Below are 21869 nucleotides of genomic sequence, written 5' to 3' on the forward strand. Positions count from 1 at the left end.
TGTCTGTGGTTACAAAGCGGCTGCTGCCATGCAAATTTTCTCATCCCCGTTCCAGTTAGGAGTAAGAAAGAAGGGAAGGGCAAAGCCTACCTCCTAGCTAAACCTTCCCTTTTAATCCAGGCGAGAGCATCGTCCTCAGGGGCTTCCACCTTTTGGGCCAGAACTGGATTAAGAGGCCTTGCTTAGCAGCCAGGGTGCTGGGAGATTGCATAATTTTAACAGTTCTAGTCATAAGCAAGAAAGTAGGAATGGATACTAAACAGGCAGTTAGCAGGATTTGCTGAATTTACCTGAATTAAATTAAAGTTATTTGTATAATTAAAAACTTAATATATACATATTTGACCAGTGTATGAAGCACATCCTATTTTATTTATAATTGGCCTCTTTTTATGATTTCCCTCCTATAATGAGAGCCACCTTAGAACATTTCTCAACTCCATTCTTATTATTTTCTGTATTTGACACCTGGGTATCCTTTTTTCTTTGTAGATAAAAGGATCTTCACTTATTTTTAAAATAAAGCAAGGGACTCTTTCTAAACTTGTGGGATAACCAGGCAAATGCAAACACATCTAATTAAGGACATGCTGGAAGCCTTTTAGCACACAACCCTAAGTGTGCAGAATGATTAGACTATGAAACCTTGCATTTCTCTGCTTTGTTCTATAATATGTTTTAATTTTCAAGTGTTCCTGATCAGTGGGCAGCTCTCCCTCAAGTGGTCATCTCATGGTTCTGCCCTCATTGACCGTGGCTTCCAAGGACACGCATTAATCTGCACCCAACAGCAGAAGGTAGAAGCTTGGAGAGCCAACTGTTCACAGCACGTTTCTAAGGGCCAGGCTTGGAGTGGCTGGCCTTGAGTCCATGCACGTGCCTTTGGCTAGGACATTAACTGTAGCCCTGTGGTGAGGACGGGGGACTGGGAACTGCTCTCCAGGAAGAAGAGAAAGGGGCTCAGGAAAGAGCCAGCCATTCTCGGCTATGCAGCTGATTGGCTGCTCAGCAAACCGTTACCAGTTTCTTTTGGCAAATACTGGTTGAGTCTGGTAATTAGTGGTGGGAGGGGGCTGCATCTCTCTCCTCCACGATTGTGCTGCAGAAATATCACAGCAAAAACAAGCTTATCTGTAGAATCTAAAGAACAAAAACAAAAATAGATTCACAGATATAGAGAACAAACTGAGGGTTGCCCGAGGGGAAGGAGGTTGAGAGACTGGGTGAAAAAAGTGAAGGATTAAGAAGTACAAACTGGAGGTTACAGAACAGCCATGGGGATGTGAAGTACAGCACAGGGACTGTAGTCAATAATACTGTAATAATATATACGGTGCCGGGTACCAGACTTATGGGAGTCACTTTGTAAATTATATAAATACCTAACCATTAGGCTGTACACCTAAGACATATAACATAGGTTCATTTTGGGCTTCTGATCTCCAAAACAAAGGAAAAAAACAAAAGCCCCCAACCTCCCTCCAAAAAAGCTCTAAACTCAATTCTAATCAATTTACAAGAAATTGCAAAACAGACACCCATTATACTTATAAACAAGGAAGTCTCCGCTCCATTCTTAGTGACTGCTGTAGTGCCTGGAATAAAAGGTTTACTCCGAGACAGACCCAGAGATAGTCAAGACATTCTGAAGGCAGGACCAGCCAGCCATCCAGTTGGGTAGCTGGGTGGAGTGCTCCGGAAAGCGAGGCTCACAGGCCAGGGGTGCTCCGGACCGGTGACGTTCCAAAGACAGCCAGCTGCTGCATTTGCTTTCTTACCTGTTGCTACTAAAGGGCCATGAACACCCAAGTCATCTTTGTCGGCACATATCCTGAAACACCCCTCATTTCATCAATTCAAATGATTTTATTGTTGTTATTATTAGTAGTAGTAATACTAATTTGGACCTCAGGTACAAAAAAGTTGACTTAATAAACCCTCCCACTCATGTCTGCTGTCATCGTTGTCTCCATTCCAGGCTCCATTCCCACTCCTGTTCCCCTCTACCCAGAGGCAATCCTTCCAATGGGTGGATGCATGCTTTCATCTGTATGTGTTCTTGAAAACATGCATAGTTTTGTGTGCATCTGTTGTTATTTGTTATTGGTTCTGTCAGGTTAGAGATCTCGTTCTGTTACTTAATGTTATTCTTCTCTTGTCACTATTCTTACATGATTTACTCATGTTATTATGTGTATTAGGTTGGGTTACCCAGGAAACAGCCTCTGAGATAGAAAGGAATGTAAAAGAAGTTAACTGGGAGTTTCTCTGCTCAGGATCGACCCCTTGGAGAGGGAGGGGAAGAGGGAGAGGAGCTGGTTTGAGCAGAAGAGGAACAGACATCACAGGGAGCTCAAGCTGGGATGGTCCTGCTGAGTTACCATGACTTCAGGTCAAGGTCAGAGGCCTGGCCTCAAGGCATCAACCAGTTATTGGCTGTGGGCTTTCCTAGAAGTGGGTCCAAGCCGGGGGCTTGCTTTGGCTGAAAATAATTATCTGAGAGGGATGCAGGTAAAAGCATCAGTGGCCAACAGGCCCAGGGGCTGGAGGAATGAATGTTTCAGTTTTGCCAGAGGTTGAGGAGTGTGCTACACTATCTGCTGTTCTTTGCAGAAGTCTAGTAAGTTATTTTTCTTCCCCTGCTTCATATCACATCACATTAATTACTCATGTCTTCTGATGGCTTCAACTCCTTATACCATAAATGATGTTATAGCAAATATCAGCGTTTACCAGGTGGCTCTGAAAGCTTCTCTGGCAGTTGTCAGAACAGAATCCCCGGGCCCTTGGTAATGACACTGGCTCTCTGAGTGGTCATCTCCAACCTCTGTTCCCACCACGGGGCACAAGGGGTTCTGGGCTCCACCAACTTTTGATGCTATTTCAGCTCTTTAATTTTTGCCAGTCTGATGGGTCTGTGATGTCTGATTTGGGTTTAAGTTTGTAATTTGATCAGTGCTAACAGGTTTGGAATTATCTTTGTATGCCTTTAGTCTCTTGAGTTTTCTGTGGAATGTCCTCATATTTTTTGTCTCTTTTTTGACTGGGGTCTTAAAAATATATTTCTGATCATTTTTATCTGGTAAACAGACCTCCTGTATAGATTTAAATAATGATATCCAAAGAGTTAAAGCAACCCTCTCTGGAGTATGTATTCTGGTTCAGAATATTTCAAGTGTTAACTATTTTCTCTCTCTTTCTGTTTCTCTCTCTCTCTCTCTCTCTCTCTCTCTCTCTCTCTCACACACACACACACACACACACACACAGATGCACACAATGACAGTCATTATCAAATATTTTGGAAGAAATTCCTACTTTGATTATATAGCCATTGTCTTAACTGAGGATTTTTTTGGAGTGGCTGATTTAAAAACAAAAACAAACTCTTGCTGTTTTCTTTATGCCAATTATTAAGCTTTTTACATGACAATATACAAAAGTTTACAATACTTTCTACCATTTTGGGGTTAGATTCCCATCTTTAGTCAGTTGAGTCTCTAAAGCAGCTGAAGGAGGTAGAAAGGCTGGCTTCCTCACTTCCCCTCCCTCCTTTTCTCTGTTTCTCTCTGGTGTATGAGACAAAGTAGGTGTCCTAGGAGCCATGAGTGTTGTGATTTTAGGAATGTGTTTAAAATGCATGAATTTGCTTAAAACTGAAGATCCCATTTGAAGAAAATGGTTTTTATCCCAGAAAATGTAAAGCCTTTGTACCATATGATATGCACACAAACCGTGTTATCACCCTGGGTGGGCACAGCCCTGGACTCCCTTCATATGTCACCCACCACATGGGAGGGACAATCCCTCTGCTAGCCCGCTTTACTTTCCCCGGGAAGCTTACATCATGGGAAGAATACATTCAAACCCATCTGTCCTGGGTTAAGACTTTCACTGTGTACAGATTGAATGATCCCAAGGTTCTTACAGAAGCCCAGCTTGCCTTCAAGTTGGGCTGACAGTGTGGGGTGAGTATGTTCCCCACCCCCAAGAAAATTCAGGGGTTCCAGCCTGACCTGTGGTGGTGCAGTGGATAAAGCGTTGACCTGGAACACTAAGGTCACTGGTTCAAGACCCTGGGTTTACCCAGTCAAAGCACTTATAGGAAGCAACTACTGAGTTGATGCTTTCTGCTCCTCTCCCTCCTCTCTCTCTCCTCTCTAAAATGAATAAAATAAAATCTTTTAAAAAAAAGAAAATTCAGAGGTTCCATCCCAGCATACAGTTCTGAAACTGTTAAATGAATTTTCAGCTCGAAGTAGCTATTCTTCAATGCACCTCATTGATCTCACCTTTATCTTTGAGTCTAGACACTATATTTTGTCTAGTTTTCTAGGTGAGTCGAGGAAATCAGGCACAAAACTGATCCGGGCATCTGGACACACACACAGGTTGAAAGTCCTCATGAGCATTTCCTGGTGAGGAGAAGTCTCTCCATCTCTCTCTCTCTCTCTCTCTCTCTCTCTCTCTTACACACACACACACACACACACACACACACACACACACGAGTCAGAGGCACTTTATATCAGAAGAAGCATGCTTTAGGTTGTGTTTGGGTCAAAATCTGCTGGAACTAGGCTTTAATGGCAACCTTTTCAAAACTGTTAAGAAATAAAGTGCACCAGAGGGAATTTTAAACCAAAGAGCCAAGTGACAGAGTTGGCGAATTTTAATAAAGTAAAATTACTTTACCATGTATTGACAGAATAAAAATACACAGTGCAGTTTATTTATTTTTTATTTTAATTAAGTGAGACTGGGAGGCAGGGAGGCAGAAAGAAAGACAGACTCCCACATGGGCCCCAACTGGGGTCTACCCGGCAAGCCCATCTGGGGCCTCTGCTCTGCCCATCAGGGGCCACTACTCTGTTGCTCAGCAACTGACCTATTTCAGGCCATGAGCCATCCTCAGCACCCGGGGCCAACTTGCTTCAACCATTCAAGCCATGGTTGTGGGAAAGGGAGACAGAGAGAGACGAGACAGAGAGACAGAGAGAAGAAGGAGGGAGAGGGGTAGAGGAATAGATGGTCACTTCTCCTGTGTGCCCTGACTGGGAATCGAACCTGGGACTTTCATACACCAGGTCGATGATCTATGGCTGAGCCGACTGGCCAGGGCCAGTTTTTCGATTTTTTTAAACAGGTCTTTTCAGAGAAGTCTTGTGGCTGCCCATTACCAGCATTGCAGATGAACAGCGATGTTTTCCAGGAAACAGCCTGCTCCTTGTGATCCCCTACCACCAGTAGCCTTCTCCCACGCTTAATGAAGTCTGAGGGACACGTGGACAAGGTATGGAATGCAGAATTTCATACAGGAGGGAGTGGTGGGTACATGTGTGTTACAAGTAAGTTCTGAACAGCTCATTAACCATATCATGAGCCATGCAGTGGGGTTCCTTTGATCTTGAGGTCATGGAGCTCTCTTGGGGATTTTGAACAGGGAAGTAACATAATCCTGGTTGACAAAAATCAGAGCCTTTTTGGAAATATCCCCCTGACCACTCTACTCTCTATCCAGTGGCTCATCGCAGCTGAGACATGGTGTTTCAGGAGGTCGAATCCCAGGAAGATTTTGGAGTGAATGTCTTTGGAGAGGAAACAGAGAGAGAAAAGCAAGATGGAGATCCTTCCAGATGTGCAGCCCACAACTGGACTCATGTCTCAGTTCATTTCTGCTGTCGAAGGCACTGCCGGGTGGTATTTCTGGAAGCTCAGATTCTCCCGTCTTTCCAGTGACCCTGTTCATAAATACCTGCTGTCTTCAACTAGCTAAGGATGACTTTCTCACTTACAGCTAAGAACTTGGACCAATATACTCCCTCTTTTCCATGGTCCCTCGACTTCATCATCACTTCTTTAGAAAAACTTTAGCCTTCCTGTTTACGACAGTTTACCTTAGTATAGATGCCTGCAGTTCCAGGGGTGCCTCCTTGCAGTGCTCATAATAAGTAGACTCATACACTTATTTATGGGATTCTGTGATAAGCACTTCTCTCCTCCATGTGCATTCAGCAAGGACGGGAAGCTGGTGCTGCTGGTGTCTTGGTGCCTAGCTCAGCAAGGGGCTCACAGGAGGCACCGAGTGAGGACCTCTGGAACATCTTTGGGTAAAGAATAGGCACATGAATGACTAAAGGCTTCCAGTTGCTCCGAGTCTCAGGATCATCACAGAGTCCAGAGCTGAGAGGTCAACAGAGGCCTTGGGGACAGCTTCTTGATATGACTGCTCCGAGAGGCCAGGCATGTTTGCCCTGGTGTCTAAGTGAGTCTAGTTCCACGGAGATTGCTCTCCTGCTAGTTTTTAGGCTCTGTCTGGTTTACACTTTTTTAAAACTCATTTTCTTTTTGAAATTGCAATTGTCTAGCCAGGGTTTCTCAGTTCCTGTCTGGTGTGTGTTGGGGACTGGTTGGAGCCTTCTGTGCTAAAAAGGAAAACAGCGCTCATCACGGGCTCGGCACCCGCACACCTCGCTTCTCCAAAAGCAGCGTTTCAGTCCGCAGGGCCAGTTACTACGGTGTGGCCGGGTCGGGCTCAGCGGCGCAAGCGCGGTATTCAGAAAGCTGCATCTATGAAAGGATCTGAGCTCCACCGCCCACCATCTGTGTAACCTACAGGAGACCTGTCCCTCTGGAACTCAGCTCCTTTGTTTATGAAATAGGAATGAAGATGCTTTCTTCATGGAGTGGACGGAAGGATTAAAAGTCCGAAGTCAGTGCTCAACAATCTTTGTGCATCTCCCTGCCCTCTCTATCTCCCATCTTTCTGAAAATGTCTACACTGAGAAGACAAAGAGCAGTCCATCCATGGAGAATGTTGTCAAGGCTAGACCTAGGACCACCGAAGGAGGGATGATGGAAGGGCTGAATGAATGAAGGTGTGACCCACGCTATCCATTACTAGGGGATGCTGGACGAGTATTGGTCATAGTTGCAGTAATAGTGGCAGTAATTATTTAGTAAGTGCATAAAGGGCTAAACATTGTGGCAGATGTTTTATGGAAATTACCTCCTTTAATTATCATAAGAGTCCTTTAAAGAAGGTACCATTGCCACCATTTTATAAATGCGGAAAGGAAAGCTCAGGGAGATTGTCACACAGTGGTGCCATGAGTAGCTAGTGGTTTTACTAAAGTGTCATGAAAATAGAAGGCCACAGGGCTGGGGTGGCTGGGTAAGGGAGGTGGAGGGACAGAGCAAAAATATAAAATTTAATTTAAAAAGGACAATAAAAAGAACTCATGGACACGGACAGCAGTGTGGTGGTTGCCTGGAGGAGGGTATGGGGGAGATGAATGGAGGGGGACGAAGACTTGACTTGGGGGGCAGTGAACACACAGTGTGGTGTACAGAGATGTTTGGGGAGTTTGGAACCTGAATCCTGTAGAATTTTATTACATGGTGTCACCCTAATAAGTAATATTAAAAAAGGAAGCAACCAATTATATCCTAATGTGATGATAGAACACAATTTTAAAGGATATATATTTTTCTTTTGTCAGCTATTATTTTTTTAACTTTCATTTACTGCTGCCCCATGCTGATTACTGTTTTCAGGCAATGGCTCCAAAAATAAATGTCACTACTCCATTATTTAACCTAAGAGACATGATCGGGATTTCAGAATTACTCCCTTATTGGATCACAGAATAATATACTGTTTGCCTTACCAGCCTTTTAAATTTAATAAATTGAGGAAAAGAGGGAAAAAAGAAAAAAAAGAAGGCCATAGATATGTATGTGTGTAAAGGAATATTTACAGGTATATTTGTGTGTATGTGTGTGTGTGTGTGTATGTGTGTGTGTGTGTGTGTGTGTGTGTGTGTGTGTGTGTGTGTGTGTGTGGTGTTTATCTTAGTCCCAAGAAAACAGTAGGCACTCATGATATAACTGTAGAATTGCTGAATGACTGTAAATGTCGGTGGTCATTAGAAGGGTAAAGTTGGGTAAGTGAAGGGTAGGACAGGAATAATGGTTTGACAGTGTGGCCTTGAGGAAGGGAACTCAAGGTCAGTTCATCGAGAGCTTCGGAGGCTATGCTCCTGTTGTTTAGGGAAGAGAGAACTGGGCGAGGGCTCCGAGCAAGTCTGAGGGCTGGGCTCGTGGATCCTGTGAGTCAAAGTTATGGGACCCGAGTCCAGCGGGGGTGCTGGTGCAGTTTGTAGGCACATATGGAGGTCTCTACAATGTGACCAAAGTGTGCTAGCACCCAGAACTTTCCCTCTTAAAGGTTTTCAAGTAGCCCCAGAGCCATAATAACTCTGGGACTCACAGAATACAGACATTTGTTTTTGAACTGATCTGAAACAGGTTGTCTCGAGTGGCTATACAGGTAAAAAGCACCAGAGTGAGCCTGAAAGACTCTGAACTTTGGCATCCAGTAGCCTAAGATTATTTCCTTATCCGCTCTGTGCTTTATTTTCTCATTTGAAAATGGAGATATAAACCTAGTAAGAATTTTGTGAGGTTAAGGCCTTGGATAGAGCATCAGCCTGTCAAATGGAGATCCCAGATTGGATTCCCAGTCAGGGCACACAGGAGAAGCAACCTTCTCTCCCCTTCTTTCTTCTTCCTCCCTCTCCCCTTCTTTCTCCCCCTCCTTTTCTCCTGTCTCTCACTCCCCCTCTTGCAGTCAGTATCTTGACTGGTTTGAGCATTGGCCTCAGGCACTGAGGATAGCTTGGCTGATTCGAGCACTGGCCCCAGATGGGAGTTGCAGGGTGGGTCCCAGTTGGGACGCATGTAGGAGTCTGTCTATCTCCCCTCCTCTCACTTAAAAAAAGAAAAAACAATTATGTGAGATTAAAATAAAACCCTGTATAAAGCATAGCATAGTCCCAGGAACCTAGTTAGTGCTAAATGAGGTACATATATTAGAAACAATTCGCATGACAAGAGGGAAGGTCAGCATGGGGGAGCAGGAAGGACCAGGCTGGAGAGAGATAGATGCTCAGTCCTGCCCGTCCTCTACCACCCCCAACTGCTTGGAGTCTCATCGTCTTCAAGTTCCATACTAAGGACACCTACTTCAGGGATTAATTAAGATTACTCAGAGCTCCAGCCCTTGTAGGTGCATAACAAATGCGTTAGGGTTGCCTTTGTATTGGTCTCTAGCAACAGTGATGTGGAGACAGCTCTGGATGTAACAGGGTGCCCTGGTGGAGGCCGGCGAGGGCCAGTCTCCTGTGTCAGCCCTCAGCCCTCTCTTCCCCATGGCTGGGTTTAGGGCAGAGCCCCGGAGAATGTTGACCAGCCACAACAGTTCTTGGAGTCTCACCTCATCAAACACACTGAAGAAGGAAAACTCTCGGAGGTCATCTTTACTGTGAAACTCTAAAATCATATTTATTCACCAATTCACAGAAAGTGTCATAATGACCACCAACATGAATCAGTTTGTAGGCATTTACAAGCCGAGGCTGAAAATAAATATCTGTCTGTGTTGAATAGCATTTAACAAATTATTTGGAAACGGCAAGAATCTTAATTGTTAGAAATTGTAAATTTATGATCCCAACATGGACAAGATCACGGTCATGTGGAGAAGAAGCCCAGCAGATTCCCGTGACGGTTCCTATTTCCTCCACGTCTTTCAGTACACAGAGTCCCGGGGCCCTCACTCTGTGTCAGCCCGAACTGGAGAGGGCAGCTCGTTAGGCAGGGGAGGGGGCGGAGAGGGTGGGCAAAGGAGAGGACGTTTCCTCTGGTGTGCTGTGAATGGACAACCTCATTCGTGGGGCAAGCTGACAATGTGCTCTCCCGAAATTAGATTCAACACTCCATAAGTGCATACAGTCCTTCTAGCAAGTCAGTCCAAAGTCGGCATTGCATCACACACACACAATAGCATATGTAGCAAATAAAACATTTTCTAGACTAAAATAATTCACTCTCTGAGGCAGCTGGAAGAGCTGAGGGATCTGATGTGCGTCAGGGACACACTGGCCCACACCGGGAGGCACAGCTGCCGCGGGAGGCGCCCTGGCCAGACTGGCAGCACCGACCCAGGTAGTCACAGTGATTGAAGATGATGCTGTAAAATGAGGTGGCCGGTTCCCCCTCTCTGCAGTGTCAGTACCACAGAGGCTTCAAAGAGAGAAAGCTCACCTCTCTATCTCAGACCTTTCTCACGCACATTGTGCTTGGCAGCTGGGGATAAACAGCCATCCACCTCTAAACTGAGGTGGCTTCTCAGACGGGGTAGAAGGCAAGGGCTGAGAGAAGGAACCACTGGACCTTTCAGATGGGCTGAGCCCAGAACCTATACATTTAGTTGCTGAAGCTGCAAAATTCAACAGCATTTCACCAGGTGTTTAGGGAATGGCAGAGGCGATGGAAGGAAAACCTTCAGCCCCGTTCCCTGTAGAAATAGCTTATTGGGCGTGATGCAGATGGGGTCCTCATGGTGCGAACCCACTATATGCAACATCCTGTCACGGCTCACTAACAGAAAGCTGGACCTGGGGCCTGCAGCTGGCTGTGCACTGTGCCGAATCGGGGAGTCACAAAGGCTTCTCCTCAGCCAGGTCGAGATGATCGGGGAAGAAGGGCAAGTGGCCGAGCTTCTCTGTGGCTCACTTAATTTGTGGTTTAGTGTTACTATTGAGCGTCTACCAAGTGGTGACAAGCCGGGCCTTTAATTTTCAAACGCTTACTAAATTCCTATGATGTGCCAGGCATTGTTCCCAGTGCTTTGAGAGCTAAAAAACCAACAACAATATGACCATTCATACCAGTGCGCTAAGGAATTTAAAATTTGTTGGGACCATTGACATCTTCACGCTCTATTATAGATATGTATATGTATATAATACATATATTTATCTGACCTTAGCCTACTTGTCTCTGATCATTTTATATTTAATACATTAACTAATATGCCAAACAAAAGCACCTCAAGTCATTCCAAATCTTACCTTACTGACATTCTAATGTTCATGCCAATAACATACACCCAAATCTAATACCTACAGATTTCTTTGAAACAACCAACTTCTACATGCACTTTCTTTTCTAAACTCATCAACTGGTTTTCTTCACTCTCCTTCCAAGCCTGTCCAGCTCAGGCTACCAAAAACCTTTTTTCTTTGGAAGCCACTAAGGTCAGGTTGGAAGTAATCTGGCGGCTTAATCCATCATAATGCTTCAATTAAGAACTGAAATCACCTTCCAACAGCTCTGACTTTGGTAGCAATTGATTTGACTGCCTCTGTGGTCACACCACCAGACGTCCCCAAGTTTGCTGAAACCTGCATAGAACTCTCAAGCCAGGATCTGGCTTCCTGGGTGAGGGGTGTTCTGGTTACTGTCACTCCTACCCAGCCTCACCTGTTCCCTCTCCAACTGAGTCACCTCCATCTCTTCTTTTCTTCCTTTTGAGTGGCCAACCCTGGATATCAAGTCTAACTTCCTGACCTCTCTGCTTCTGCCTCATTTCTACCACTTAAAGCACACTAGTGATGACGAACAGGACGTCTTCGGAATCCCACGCATCAGCCTCTCCTTTGCAGTCGTGCAAGGGAGCGGGATGAGGTGGGGAGGTCCATGTTGACCAGGATCAATGCACTTTGTGTCCAGGGGTGGATGTGCACAATATATTCACACCTGTGACCCACAGGCACAAGCAGGGCCCCTTACTTCCCAAAGGCAGATGCCTCCTCATCCTTCCCCTCCCTTCACACCGGGACTGGAGTCTGTAGCTGAGGCTTGTGGCTGGTTTTCTGCTTCTGCAAATAGATACAACCTATGGGCTCATGTCTCTGATGGTTCTTTCTGTTGGGGAAAAGAATCTTCTACATTTGTGTGTGTGTGTGTGTGTGTGTGTGTGTGTGTGTGTGTGAGTGTGTGTGTGTGTGTGTGTGAGTGTGTGTGTGCTGTGTCCCGTTTCTGCTCTGAAATGCTCAGATAAAAAGGGTCTGGACAGCAGAGATGCGTTTTCATTTCAAGATAAAAGCAAACAGACATTAAAGCCGACACGCTCCTGCTGCCTGTGATTAATACACACCGCCTGCATTTTGGCTCTGCGCACGTCTGTTGCCCTCTTTTTATTAGTTTATTGGGAATTAAGCTTCACCTTGATGAATCTGCTCTGAGTGAATCTGATAAAAGGGACTAGAGAGCAGCACAGGGCTGAGGTCATGTCATTAATATAGGAAGGCCTTCTCTCAGCCAGGAGGTTGCCCATGTCTTATGGGGCAGACCAAGTAGGCTTATCAAAGCCTACCCACCCTTGCTCCTTGCTTAAGGTATAACTGGGAGGAGGTCACTCTCCCAACATCCCCACTCCTGTTTTTTGGGGTTTTTTTTGTCCTATTTGTTAAGCAGGAATGTCATCCTCTCCATCTGGTTTTATAAAGGATCTCCACTTATACACGAAAAGAAAAGATGAAGGAGTCCTTCTCTATTGGAGCATCTTAACTTTGCAAACCCCATTCATTCATCTAGGTCGAGTGATCTCTGGTATTCCACGTACTCCAGTGTTACTGCCCACGTGCGACGGGCCAGGGGTTGCGCTGGACACCTAGGGCTCTGTGAGAGCTGTTAGTCTTCTTGCCTTAAGAAAGGGACCTTGAGCAGGGAGGTGGGAGTTGGGCAGCCACACTTGTCTCACACAACCATGAGCTCCAAGGCCCTCGTCAGACACCCCGCCAGGGGCCAGGGAAGTGAGGACACTGTGGTTCCATCTTGTTCAAGTGAAAATTTTCATGGAGTAGGTCTCTGACTTAGAGATGACACTGCAATGGTCCAGAGGTACCACCTCCTCTCTCTGCTCCTTAGACTAGGAGGAACTAGCTGGTGCGGGGACATGGTTCTCTGTATCTTTCTGACAAATGGAAAGGGTTGATACTGTCAGCGACTCACAACATATGCCTCCCCGTGCCCAGCCTCCCCAGTGAATGTCCTCTCACTGTTCACTCAGTCTGCCTGGCGTCTGGGCTGGGTCTGAGCTCCTCACCCTCAGTCCCGACCTCTCCCTGTTTACCTGACTACATCGGTCCTGGCTGCCAACGAGGACAGAGCCTGTCCTGCTTCGAGAACTACCAAAGCACTTTCCATCAACTTCCTGACCTCCCCTTCGTCCCATCGCACACGCTTTGCAATAAATGGCTAACCTCAGGGAAACACCTCAACCTGCCTTAAGGTCTTGGGGGGAAAAAACGTTTCAGGCTGTGAAGAAAAAACTCTTCTGGATGTAAGTGGCCTTAAGGAGCATTTTACTTCCCCCTCTCCATCTGGTTTTCTGAAGCTCTCTCACCAGCAAGCAACTGACAAACTCTCCTTGCCCTTGTTAGCATATTCTAATTTGCTAGAGATGAGTTAGTCTCGATATGATCCCTACGGTTTTAGGAGATTGGTTGGGCATTTAATCAGAAGACATTTTCCAAGCTGGGCTTAGAGGACTCAGCAAGGGGACTGCTGAGAGGACCGGGAGTGTGTTTCCGCTCTGGAGGAACTGGGCTCTTGGGGAGCACACACAGCAGGGGCTAGCTTGCCAAGGCTGTGTCTGGGTGTGTGGGCTCTTTTCCAACCTGTTTTTATCCAGTTCTTCCACCCCAAGACCCAGCGCCCCAGTCCTCTGACTCCCGGGCTCAGAAACCCTTACGCGAGCAGAGATTGTATACCACCGTGAGTTGTAAGTGACTGACAGAGCACCAACTAGTCCTCCCAGAGGTTTGGGGATCTTCATAGTTTAAGCCATAAATCAAAAAACTAAATCAGTAATTGGTGGAGCTCAGTCACCTGGTCGATGGGGGGAAAGGGAATTGGTAGAGCTCGGTCTTAGAAATTCAAGGGCCGAGACAGCTTGTCTGTAGGAAAGACGGTGTTTGGGTTTTGTTTCCTACTTTCAGTAACATCCAGAAAGAGTTACGACCCTTACAAGAAAAGCCATTTATTTCTCATTTGATTTATTTAGTGCATGGAACCCAGTCCCTCACATGTGGAGTCACCTGCCGTGTCCTTACATGACCATGTCCACTGTCTGCCAGGACCTGGTGGCTCCACCAGCACAGGGGCCGCATGAAGGCCAGTTCTCTTGGTGAGGCCGCCAGTGTCACTGCGGCAGTTGCAGTTTTCCCCTAGAGGAGGGACCTGGATGGTGGCCTCCCTAGGGACAGATGGCCTCACTCCAGCCTCTCCAGGATGAAAGGGGCCAGACCAGCAGGAAGTGGCGCCTGGGACCAGGACCAGGACCAGGCTCCCTGAAACTACTGCTTCTAGAAGCGTAGACTGGCGCCTGGTGGGCCCTGGAGGGTGGGTGGGTGCTCTATTTTTCCCACTCTCCTCACTGCACTAACCAGTTCATCAGTTCATCTCGCTAACAGTCATCTCCTTCGAAAGCCAACCCACGTCACTCTCTTCATCCTCCGCATCAGTGCTTCCCAAACCTTAGTGGACATCGGAATCGGACAGCTCATTAAAACATTGATGGCTGGATCCCACCCTCAGAGTTGCTGACTCAGTGGGTCTTGGGCGAGGCCTGAGAAACTGCGTATCTCACGCAGTCGCAGGTGCTGCTGATGCTGCTGGTCCAGGCACTCACCTCGAGGGCCCCTGCCCCACAGTGTCAAGTGTGAACCCTCAGCAGGTCCTCCGAGTTACAACCTGGGGCCTCAGAGGTTCTCCCTCACAGCAGGCAGCTTCACGAATTTGGGCCTTGGCTCGTGCCGACCCTGTACTGGGTCACCCTTCCTCACCTTCAGGGTCTGGCAGCCTGCTGGTCCCCTAGAAGACTTCCTCTGGCCTAGTTTCACTGAGTCTCAGTCAAGTTGTTCCTGCCCAGGGAGCCGGATGACTGGCTTTCATCTACAAGGGAGCTGAGTCAGACTGGGTAGAACTGAGAAGCACAGAAGGAAGTATTATTACCCCTTCCCTAGCGATGCCTCGGTTGGCTCCCAGAATGACACCCAGCACCTGACTTAGGGTAGAGAATGGCCAAAGCAACTTATCCCACCTGTCCCAACCCCAAACTTCTGTCCCCAGCCGGTCTGGCTACTCATAGACAGCCTCTAACATGGCAAAGCAAATATCCCAACACTTCCACAACCAGCAGCTCCTCACGGGCAGGGCCTCACTCTCACTGTCCTCCCTTCCCTTGTTCCTGGCCCAGGGCCCGGCACACCACGGGTGCTCAGCAACAATTTGCTGAATAACACGGAACGTAGCTGCAAACACAGAATCCCATCCGCTCACCAATGCCACACAGGAGGACAGTACAGCTTTCTGGGGTGCCGGTGGAGGTCACTTCTGTCTCTCTCTGTCTCCCTGGGGCAGTCAAGTCTGGCTTCAAACCCACAGCCCTTGCGAAGCCCAATCTCCTCTCTAGCTGGCGCCCCCTGGAAAACTAGAGCAAGATCTATGAAGCGGGTGCAGAATGCATTCATAAGGTAAAGCAAACAGAGACGGGGAACAAAGGGGCTGGGGCAGACTTCAAAACTTTCACTGCTCATTTCCTTTGCCTGCAGCTGGACAAGGGAAAGTGGTTACACGAAAATTAAATTGTGCCAAGGGCTTTGGCTTGTCAGCCTTGATAAACGTCTGAGGCAGCTGGAGAGTCGCGCCCCATCAGCAGCCCGCAAGAGTCTATACTGCAGGAGGCGGAGCCGCCCCCCAAGGCCTGAGAATTCTCTTACCTAAAGAGCATCCAGTTTGGTAAATGCTTTCAAAGAATTAGACCCACTTCCTTATATTTTTTGGGGAAAAAAAAACATGATTAGGTTAATTTAAATGAGGAGATGGTTAAGAAAAACATCTTTTCTTTCTCTTGTTCATATAGAATCGTAGAGCCAAGAAGACTGCTAGTTCTGAAGTAGGCTGGGTCGGGCTTTCCACTGATTATGTCACTATTGATTCGAACAGTCACAAGTCTTTAGAATCCTTTTTAGAGCGATGACATGAGCTGGATTGAAACGGAAACCAGTCTGAGATAACGAAGGCTCATGTTTAGAAATCATGATGGGCTGGGTCTTGCGGAGAGGGCCTTGCGCCTGGGAGCTGGCCCTCAGCTCAGCAGTCAGCGTTTAGTCTGAGCCTGGACCCAGGCCTCCAGCTCTTCAGGGATGCTTGCCTGCGTTTGAGTCAATTCCACAAGTAACAGGTGTGTTTTGCTTTCATTTTCCTCCAAACACAGGCTTCTAAAATAGCTTAATTAAGTGTGGTGGTGTTTGTTGTTCATTCTGGAGACAGACCACTGGGTGGTTTAAGGGTCTAAGAGAACAATTTGTTTTTTCTTGGCAAACGGAGTGTGCAAACTATGACCTAAGAGCCAAATCTGGCTGGCTGATAGGTTTTTATATGGCCCATGGGCTCAGAAGGCTTTTCCATTTTTAAATGGTTGGAAATAAAAATCAAAAGAGTAATAAAATTCTGTAACATGTGAAAATAATATAAATTCAACTTGCCTAATTTTTTAGTGTTCATAAATTATTTTGGAACATAGCCATATTCATTTGTTTAAGTAATGTCTGTGGCTGGCTTTATGCTATAGGGCAGAGTTGAATACTTGCAATAGAGACCATATGGCTTGCAAATCCCAAAATATTTACTATCTGGCTCTTTACAGATCAAGTTTGCCGAATGCTGCCACGTGCGCAGGAATAGAGACCATTGCTTCCCACCAGGAGCTCCCTCCCTGGAGGGTCCGTGTCCACAAGGTACAGCCCTTGCTACATGCAGAGAGATAGGTGGTCTAATCCCTGCTAAACAGGATTGAGCACATTCGGGAAAGGGATAGTGAAGAGAGGTCTCACGGAAATCACAGTTTGCTATCTAGATGGCTTTGGGCACTGGTCAGATTTATAGCATTTAATTGAACCTACTGGAATCTACTTTGAGCATTCTTTATGACAAGTAGCTAGGTCATTGATTGCTTTACTCTACTCGGGCAACTAATTCTATACTGGCCTTTTCTATCTCAACCTTGTCGTCCTCCTCCTCCCTGTCACCTGAGTCACTTGAGAGGTGTCCGTCTGTCTACTTTCAAGGTCCAGAGAGCAGGATCTGACCAGGCACTCGGAAAGATAAGCAATGGTTGGGCCTCTGGCCAAACCGGCCAGCTCTTCCTCCCGGGTTCAAGTTTGCACCTGCCGCTGTTGACGTCAGATGAGAGGTCACAGTGTGTCCAGGTCACCTGGGAATCTGGTTCCTGGATGCCAGCATATGGAGCCTGGGAAGTGCTGGGCTGATTAATGACCTTTTCTACTTGCAGTTAGACTACCTGGTGGAGGGCAGGTGACATTATCCACCACTCACCTGGATAATCCTGACGCTTCTGTCACTTTTACATGACCACCCCTTCTCATTCTTTGTCCCAGCAGCGCCATTTCAAGTGCCTCCTCTAACTGGTACGTCGCATGTGACCTTTCACAGCAGGATTTGACAGAAAGGATTCTGACTTGGCCGCATTATTTCTCTACATGTAAGTCCAGTCCACGACTTTGCTGCTCTAGCCAAGTGTCACTTTCACTTGCGCCCCCCCCCAAAAAAAAAACCCTGAAAGATTTCACTTGCCCCAGACAGCTCACTCAACCATGAACAGTGATGTGGCCACTGGAGACAGCCAGAGGGCAAGGAGCATTCCCCCGCCCGCGCAGCCAGACCCAGAGACAGCAGAGGAAAATGCTCTCACGAATGTTGGACTTACCGATTTTAAATCAAAACCCAATTGAAAAACAAAACAAAACTGGTTCTCAACATGTGAAGTATTCATTTTACTACCATCATTTTGGGAGAATTCTGTTTGCTCCTAAATGCCCAAATGAACCTCTTTTTATTTTACCAAGGGGAGGAGTGTGAGGATGGCACAGCCCTATAGATTTCTCCTTGTAGATGTGCAGACGTGGCGGGTAGAAAAGGGCTATTTGGTTGGGAGCATTCACAGAAGTGTCTAGTTCCATTCAATAAATATAAATCCCCAAACTTCTGCCAGCATTTTTCCTTAAGGAAGAAAACATAAGAGCACTGGTTGAGTTTGTGGATGTGTCCCTCTTCTTCCTGTGACTTCCTTCCCTCTCTGCGTCCGTCTCTTGTGTAATTCCCAGGCCCCCTGTTTCTCCTCTGCCACCATCAAGTCCTCTGAGGGGAGGAGCTAATCTCATTCAGCTCCTCCCTTCCCCACAGCTGCTGGGTGCATGCTCAGCACACAGTAAGTAGGTCCTCAGTAATGCCTGTTAACTGCAAAAGCATGAACATAAGTAAAATCAGGTGGTGCGCCCTAGACCAGGAGGGTAAAGAAGGGCATCCTGCCTTGTCTATATATCTGAAAGACTCTGAGCATGATGCTTGAATCTCTGGACCTCAGTTTACTCATAATGAAAACGAACCTGCCAACAGATGCCCTGACTACCTCACAGAATTATTGTGAGGTGCAAAGGAAGGAACAGATGCAAAACACAAACTAAAACCAAAAAAACCCACCCCAACAACACTTTAGTAGACAATGGAAAAAGCTGCATAAAGTAGTTTTCTGGAATCAGAAGGTTGCACAGGCTGCTTGCTCATGGGTCCTCATTGGGTGAAGGTCAGACCAGAGACATTGACAGTGATCCGTAAGTTCTTCTCGATGAGGCAGGGAGTAGAACGCACAGATTCTGAACTTTCCCCTGAATCTGAATGCCACTGTAACCAGGGACCAGCTCTGCGCCTGAGCCAAGCCAATATGAAATGGGTTGGAGGACCCTGGGAGGATGGAGGACAGCTCATACATGCGGAGGACAAAGCCTGAGACATCCGAGCCTTGTGGAAGTCCAATCATGGCCCTAATTCTTGCCTGCTATTCTCTTGGCCACAAAAGATCATAGACCAGTTACTATAGCAACAATTCTACCCACAATATGACCATGTTAGAAAGGAGATGGAATAGATTTCCATATTAAAAAAAAAAAAAAAAGAATAAGTAAATAAATAAATAAATTGGGTTTTCAGATACATTTTCCCTTCACCCAAAGTGTCACTCCCTCTAGGAGAAGAAAGAAATAGCTGTTATTACAAATGTTTCTAATTCCTAGCAGTTAAATTTTCAAACTTCATTTTAGATTTGTTGCAGATCAGGCTTGTTCTAATACATCCAAGAGGAATGCATTTTCTTAAGAGGCAAACCAGTGTAAAATAGGGGACAAGGATCGTTAGACTAGGTGGCGAGAGCCTTGTCCACCTGGGGCTGCCCTCTGGCTGGGAGAGCCAACCACCCTACCTCCCAGATCTGTGTCCCCCACAAAGCCCAGTGGTGTCACCTCATCAGCCCTTCCTTCTGATCCCTGGTTGTAAGCTTTTCCAAGCTGTCACCTGGGGCAGTGCCTGTGTCGAATGCTTCCTGGATCCTGTGTTTTCATGGGGTGGGAGCCCCCAGGCAGGCAGACACAGATAGCTTTGGCTAGGGACCAGGCCCTGTTGTGACCAAAATTTTGGACTTTTCATATAAGCTTATGTGGCCTCAGAAAGATCAAAGGGAAAGGACCTCCAAACTGGAGAGTGTGTGCGTGCATGCGTGAGTGTGTGAACCTCTCCCCATGAACTAAATTCGGCCTCAACAAGAACTTCCCTTTAAAGTATTAAGGACCAAGATCTCAGGTATGTGAAGTCTGACCACCCTGCCTGAACGAAGCCTCCTTAAGAGTCAGGGAAGGGGAATGTTCTGGTCTGTGTGGAGAGACAACTGAGTCAGGTGTACACACAGTGAGCTGGAACCCAAGGGCCTTGGGAACATGGAGCCTGTGGATGTGACCACCACAAAGGCTGACCTTCTCCCCTGCAGAGAAGAGCAGAGGCAGAGCTCTCTGCAGACTGGCTGAGAGGGTGCTGGGAAGCCCAGGGCAGGGGCAGTGGGGACTCAGGACAAAGTGCATTCTGAGGTCCCCACTGAGGACGATGCTGAGCTTCTTGGAACCACCCCCAGGCTAGGACATGGGGTGTGTTCAAGGCATGAAGGGCAGTTCCAAGGGGCTGGGGAAGGCCTGACCAGAGTGTCATCAAAATCAGAGGTGACAGGGACAGACTCACATACATCAGGTGTGGCTTACAAAAGGGCCAGGCGGGCAGTGCTGACGGCCAGGCACTAGTAGGGGAGAGTGGAGTCGTCCCACTCCAGCTGGGCTTGCCTGGCCCCACTCTGCCCGTGTCTGCCCCTGCCCGTCCCCTCCTCCGCCTCCTCCTCCTCGCTGTCGTCCGAGTCACTGCTGCTGGAGCTTATTTCTTCTTCTACTTCCTCCTCCTCCTCTTCATCAGTTTCATCTTCCCCACGCCCCGGTGCTTCGTGTTTCTGGATGCCAGGAAGAGAAGGGAAATGCCCGTCAGGGGCTGAGGAGAGGCAGCTTTGGAGCTTACACTTTTTCCTCCACTAAGGAAACATTTAGGGCCCCTTGGAATTCCTTCCCCTAAATGCTAAACCCTTGGGCCTGGAAGGGAGGTCCTCTGGGGAAAGGTAAATCAGAAGGCCAAGGACGAAGACAAGAAAGGAGCAAATTCCAAGGCATGAATTCAAGGTCAGACGTGTGTTTTAGACACTGGACATGTAAGCCAATTCCACACGTGACTTAGTGAGCCTTTCGAGCCACGGTCTGTTTTCTGGCGTCACTGGAGCCTAATGACAGGAGCGTGCCGAGTCATCAGTGCTCGTGTCTCAGTGAGAAAACAGCGTGCAAGCCTATCCCCCTTTTCCAGCCAGGAAGAGAATGTCACTGGGAGCAGAAGCTCTTCTGAGCCAAGACTCAGGTGTGCTGCCCCTCAGAGACACTCCTCTGAGAAGGACAAAGTTCATGGTCCTCATTTTCCATGTCTGCCCCTCACCCACTGACTCTGCCCCCCTTTTTCCTAGTCCCATCTCTGCTCCCCCTAGTTTCTGGTGATTGCAGCCAAATCTTCTTTCCGGATTTATGTTTTGATGAAAAGGCCATAAAAGATATGTGCCCTTCCTCGGCCAGGTCTCATGTTTGGAATGCTTTCACCTTTACCTTTGCCTCCCCCGAATCCTACCTATTCTTCAAGACCTCCCTTAAGCTAACCTCCTCCAAGAAGTCTTCCCTGAGCAGACCAGCCCCAAAGGCCTTCCCTTGCCCATGCTTCATTGACCGCTGGCATCATGGGTCAGCCTTTGGTACGCACACTCTCACTGGCGCTCAGACTGCTCTGGGATTGGTCATCGTTTCCCACACCCAAGGCCGAGCCCTTCAAGGGTGGGGGTGCTAGAGTGTCTACAGTGGTGGCTCAGCACTACCCACTGCACTGCTGAGCCACATCAGTGCACTGGCTTTGAGATTAGAGTGGGAGGCCAGCTGAGGGGGAACTGGGGACGAGGCTGGGGTCATCTTCATTTCTTAGTGACTCCTCCTGGTCTTCCCCTGCTTTGTTACTCTTGGCTCTACCTCCACTCGGTGCCCATGGGCAGACTAAAGGGCATGATGCCATGGCTTCCCTTGATATTCATCTCCAGAGCAGGGGCTTTGGGCACTCATGGGTGGATTCTGAGGGCTGCTGGCTAACCGCGAAGATCTGAGCTTTAGAATCAGGAGTTTGGCCTTGGCCAATGGTTGGCTCAGTGGTAGAGCATTGGCCTGGAGTGTGGAAGTCCTGGGTTTGATTCCTGATGAGGGCACACAGGAGAAGCAAATGCTTCTCCACCCCTCCCCTCCCCCTTATTTCTCTCTCTCTCTTCCTCTCCTGCAGCCATGGCTTCAATGGTTCAAGCAAGTTAGCCCCAGGTACGGAGGACGGCTCCATAGCCTTGCCTCAGGTGCTAAAATAGCTTGGTTGCCAAGCAACAGAGCAGCGGCCCCAGATGGGCAGAGTATCACTGATAGGAGGCTTGCTGGGTGGATCCCAGTCAAGGTGCATGTGGGAGTCTGTCTCTGTCTCCCTGCCTCTCACTTAATTAAAAA

At 47.4% G+C, this 21869-nt stretch overlaps 1 protein-coding gene across 2 annotated transcripts in view; it reads right to left on the reverse strand.

Annotated features, from left to right (window-relative positions):
- Positions 1 to 9374: 9374 nt before the first annotated feature.
- CLSTN2 (calsyntenin 2) overlaps positions 9375 to 21869 on the reverse strand; it is a 670874-nt gene continuing 658379 nt past the window's right edge. For both annotated transcript variants that reach the window (XM_066350512.1, XM_066350511.1), the window contains exon 17: positions 9375 to 20254. In XM_066350512.1, the coding sequence (XP_066206609.1) occupies positions 20051 to 20254 (204 nt within the window). In that variant the 3' untranslated portion in view covers positions 9375 to 20050. The remainder of the gene's footprint in view (positions 20255 to 21869) is intronic.

This window comes from Saccopteryx leptura, chromosome 10 (genome assembly GCF_036850995.1).
Source record: "Saccopteryx leptura isolate mSacLep1 chromosome 10, mSacLep1_pri_phased_curated, whole genome shotgun sequence".
Taxonomy (NCBI): domain Eukaryota; kingdom Metazoa; phylum Chordata; class Mammalia; order Chiroptera; family Emballonuridae; genus Saccopteryx; species Saccopteryx leptura.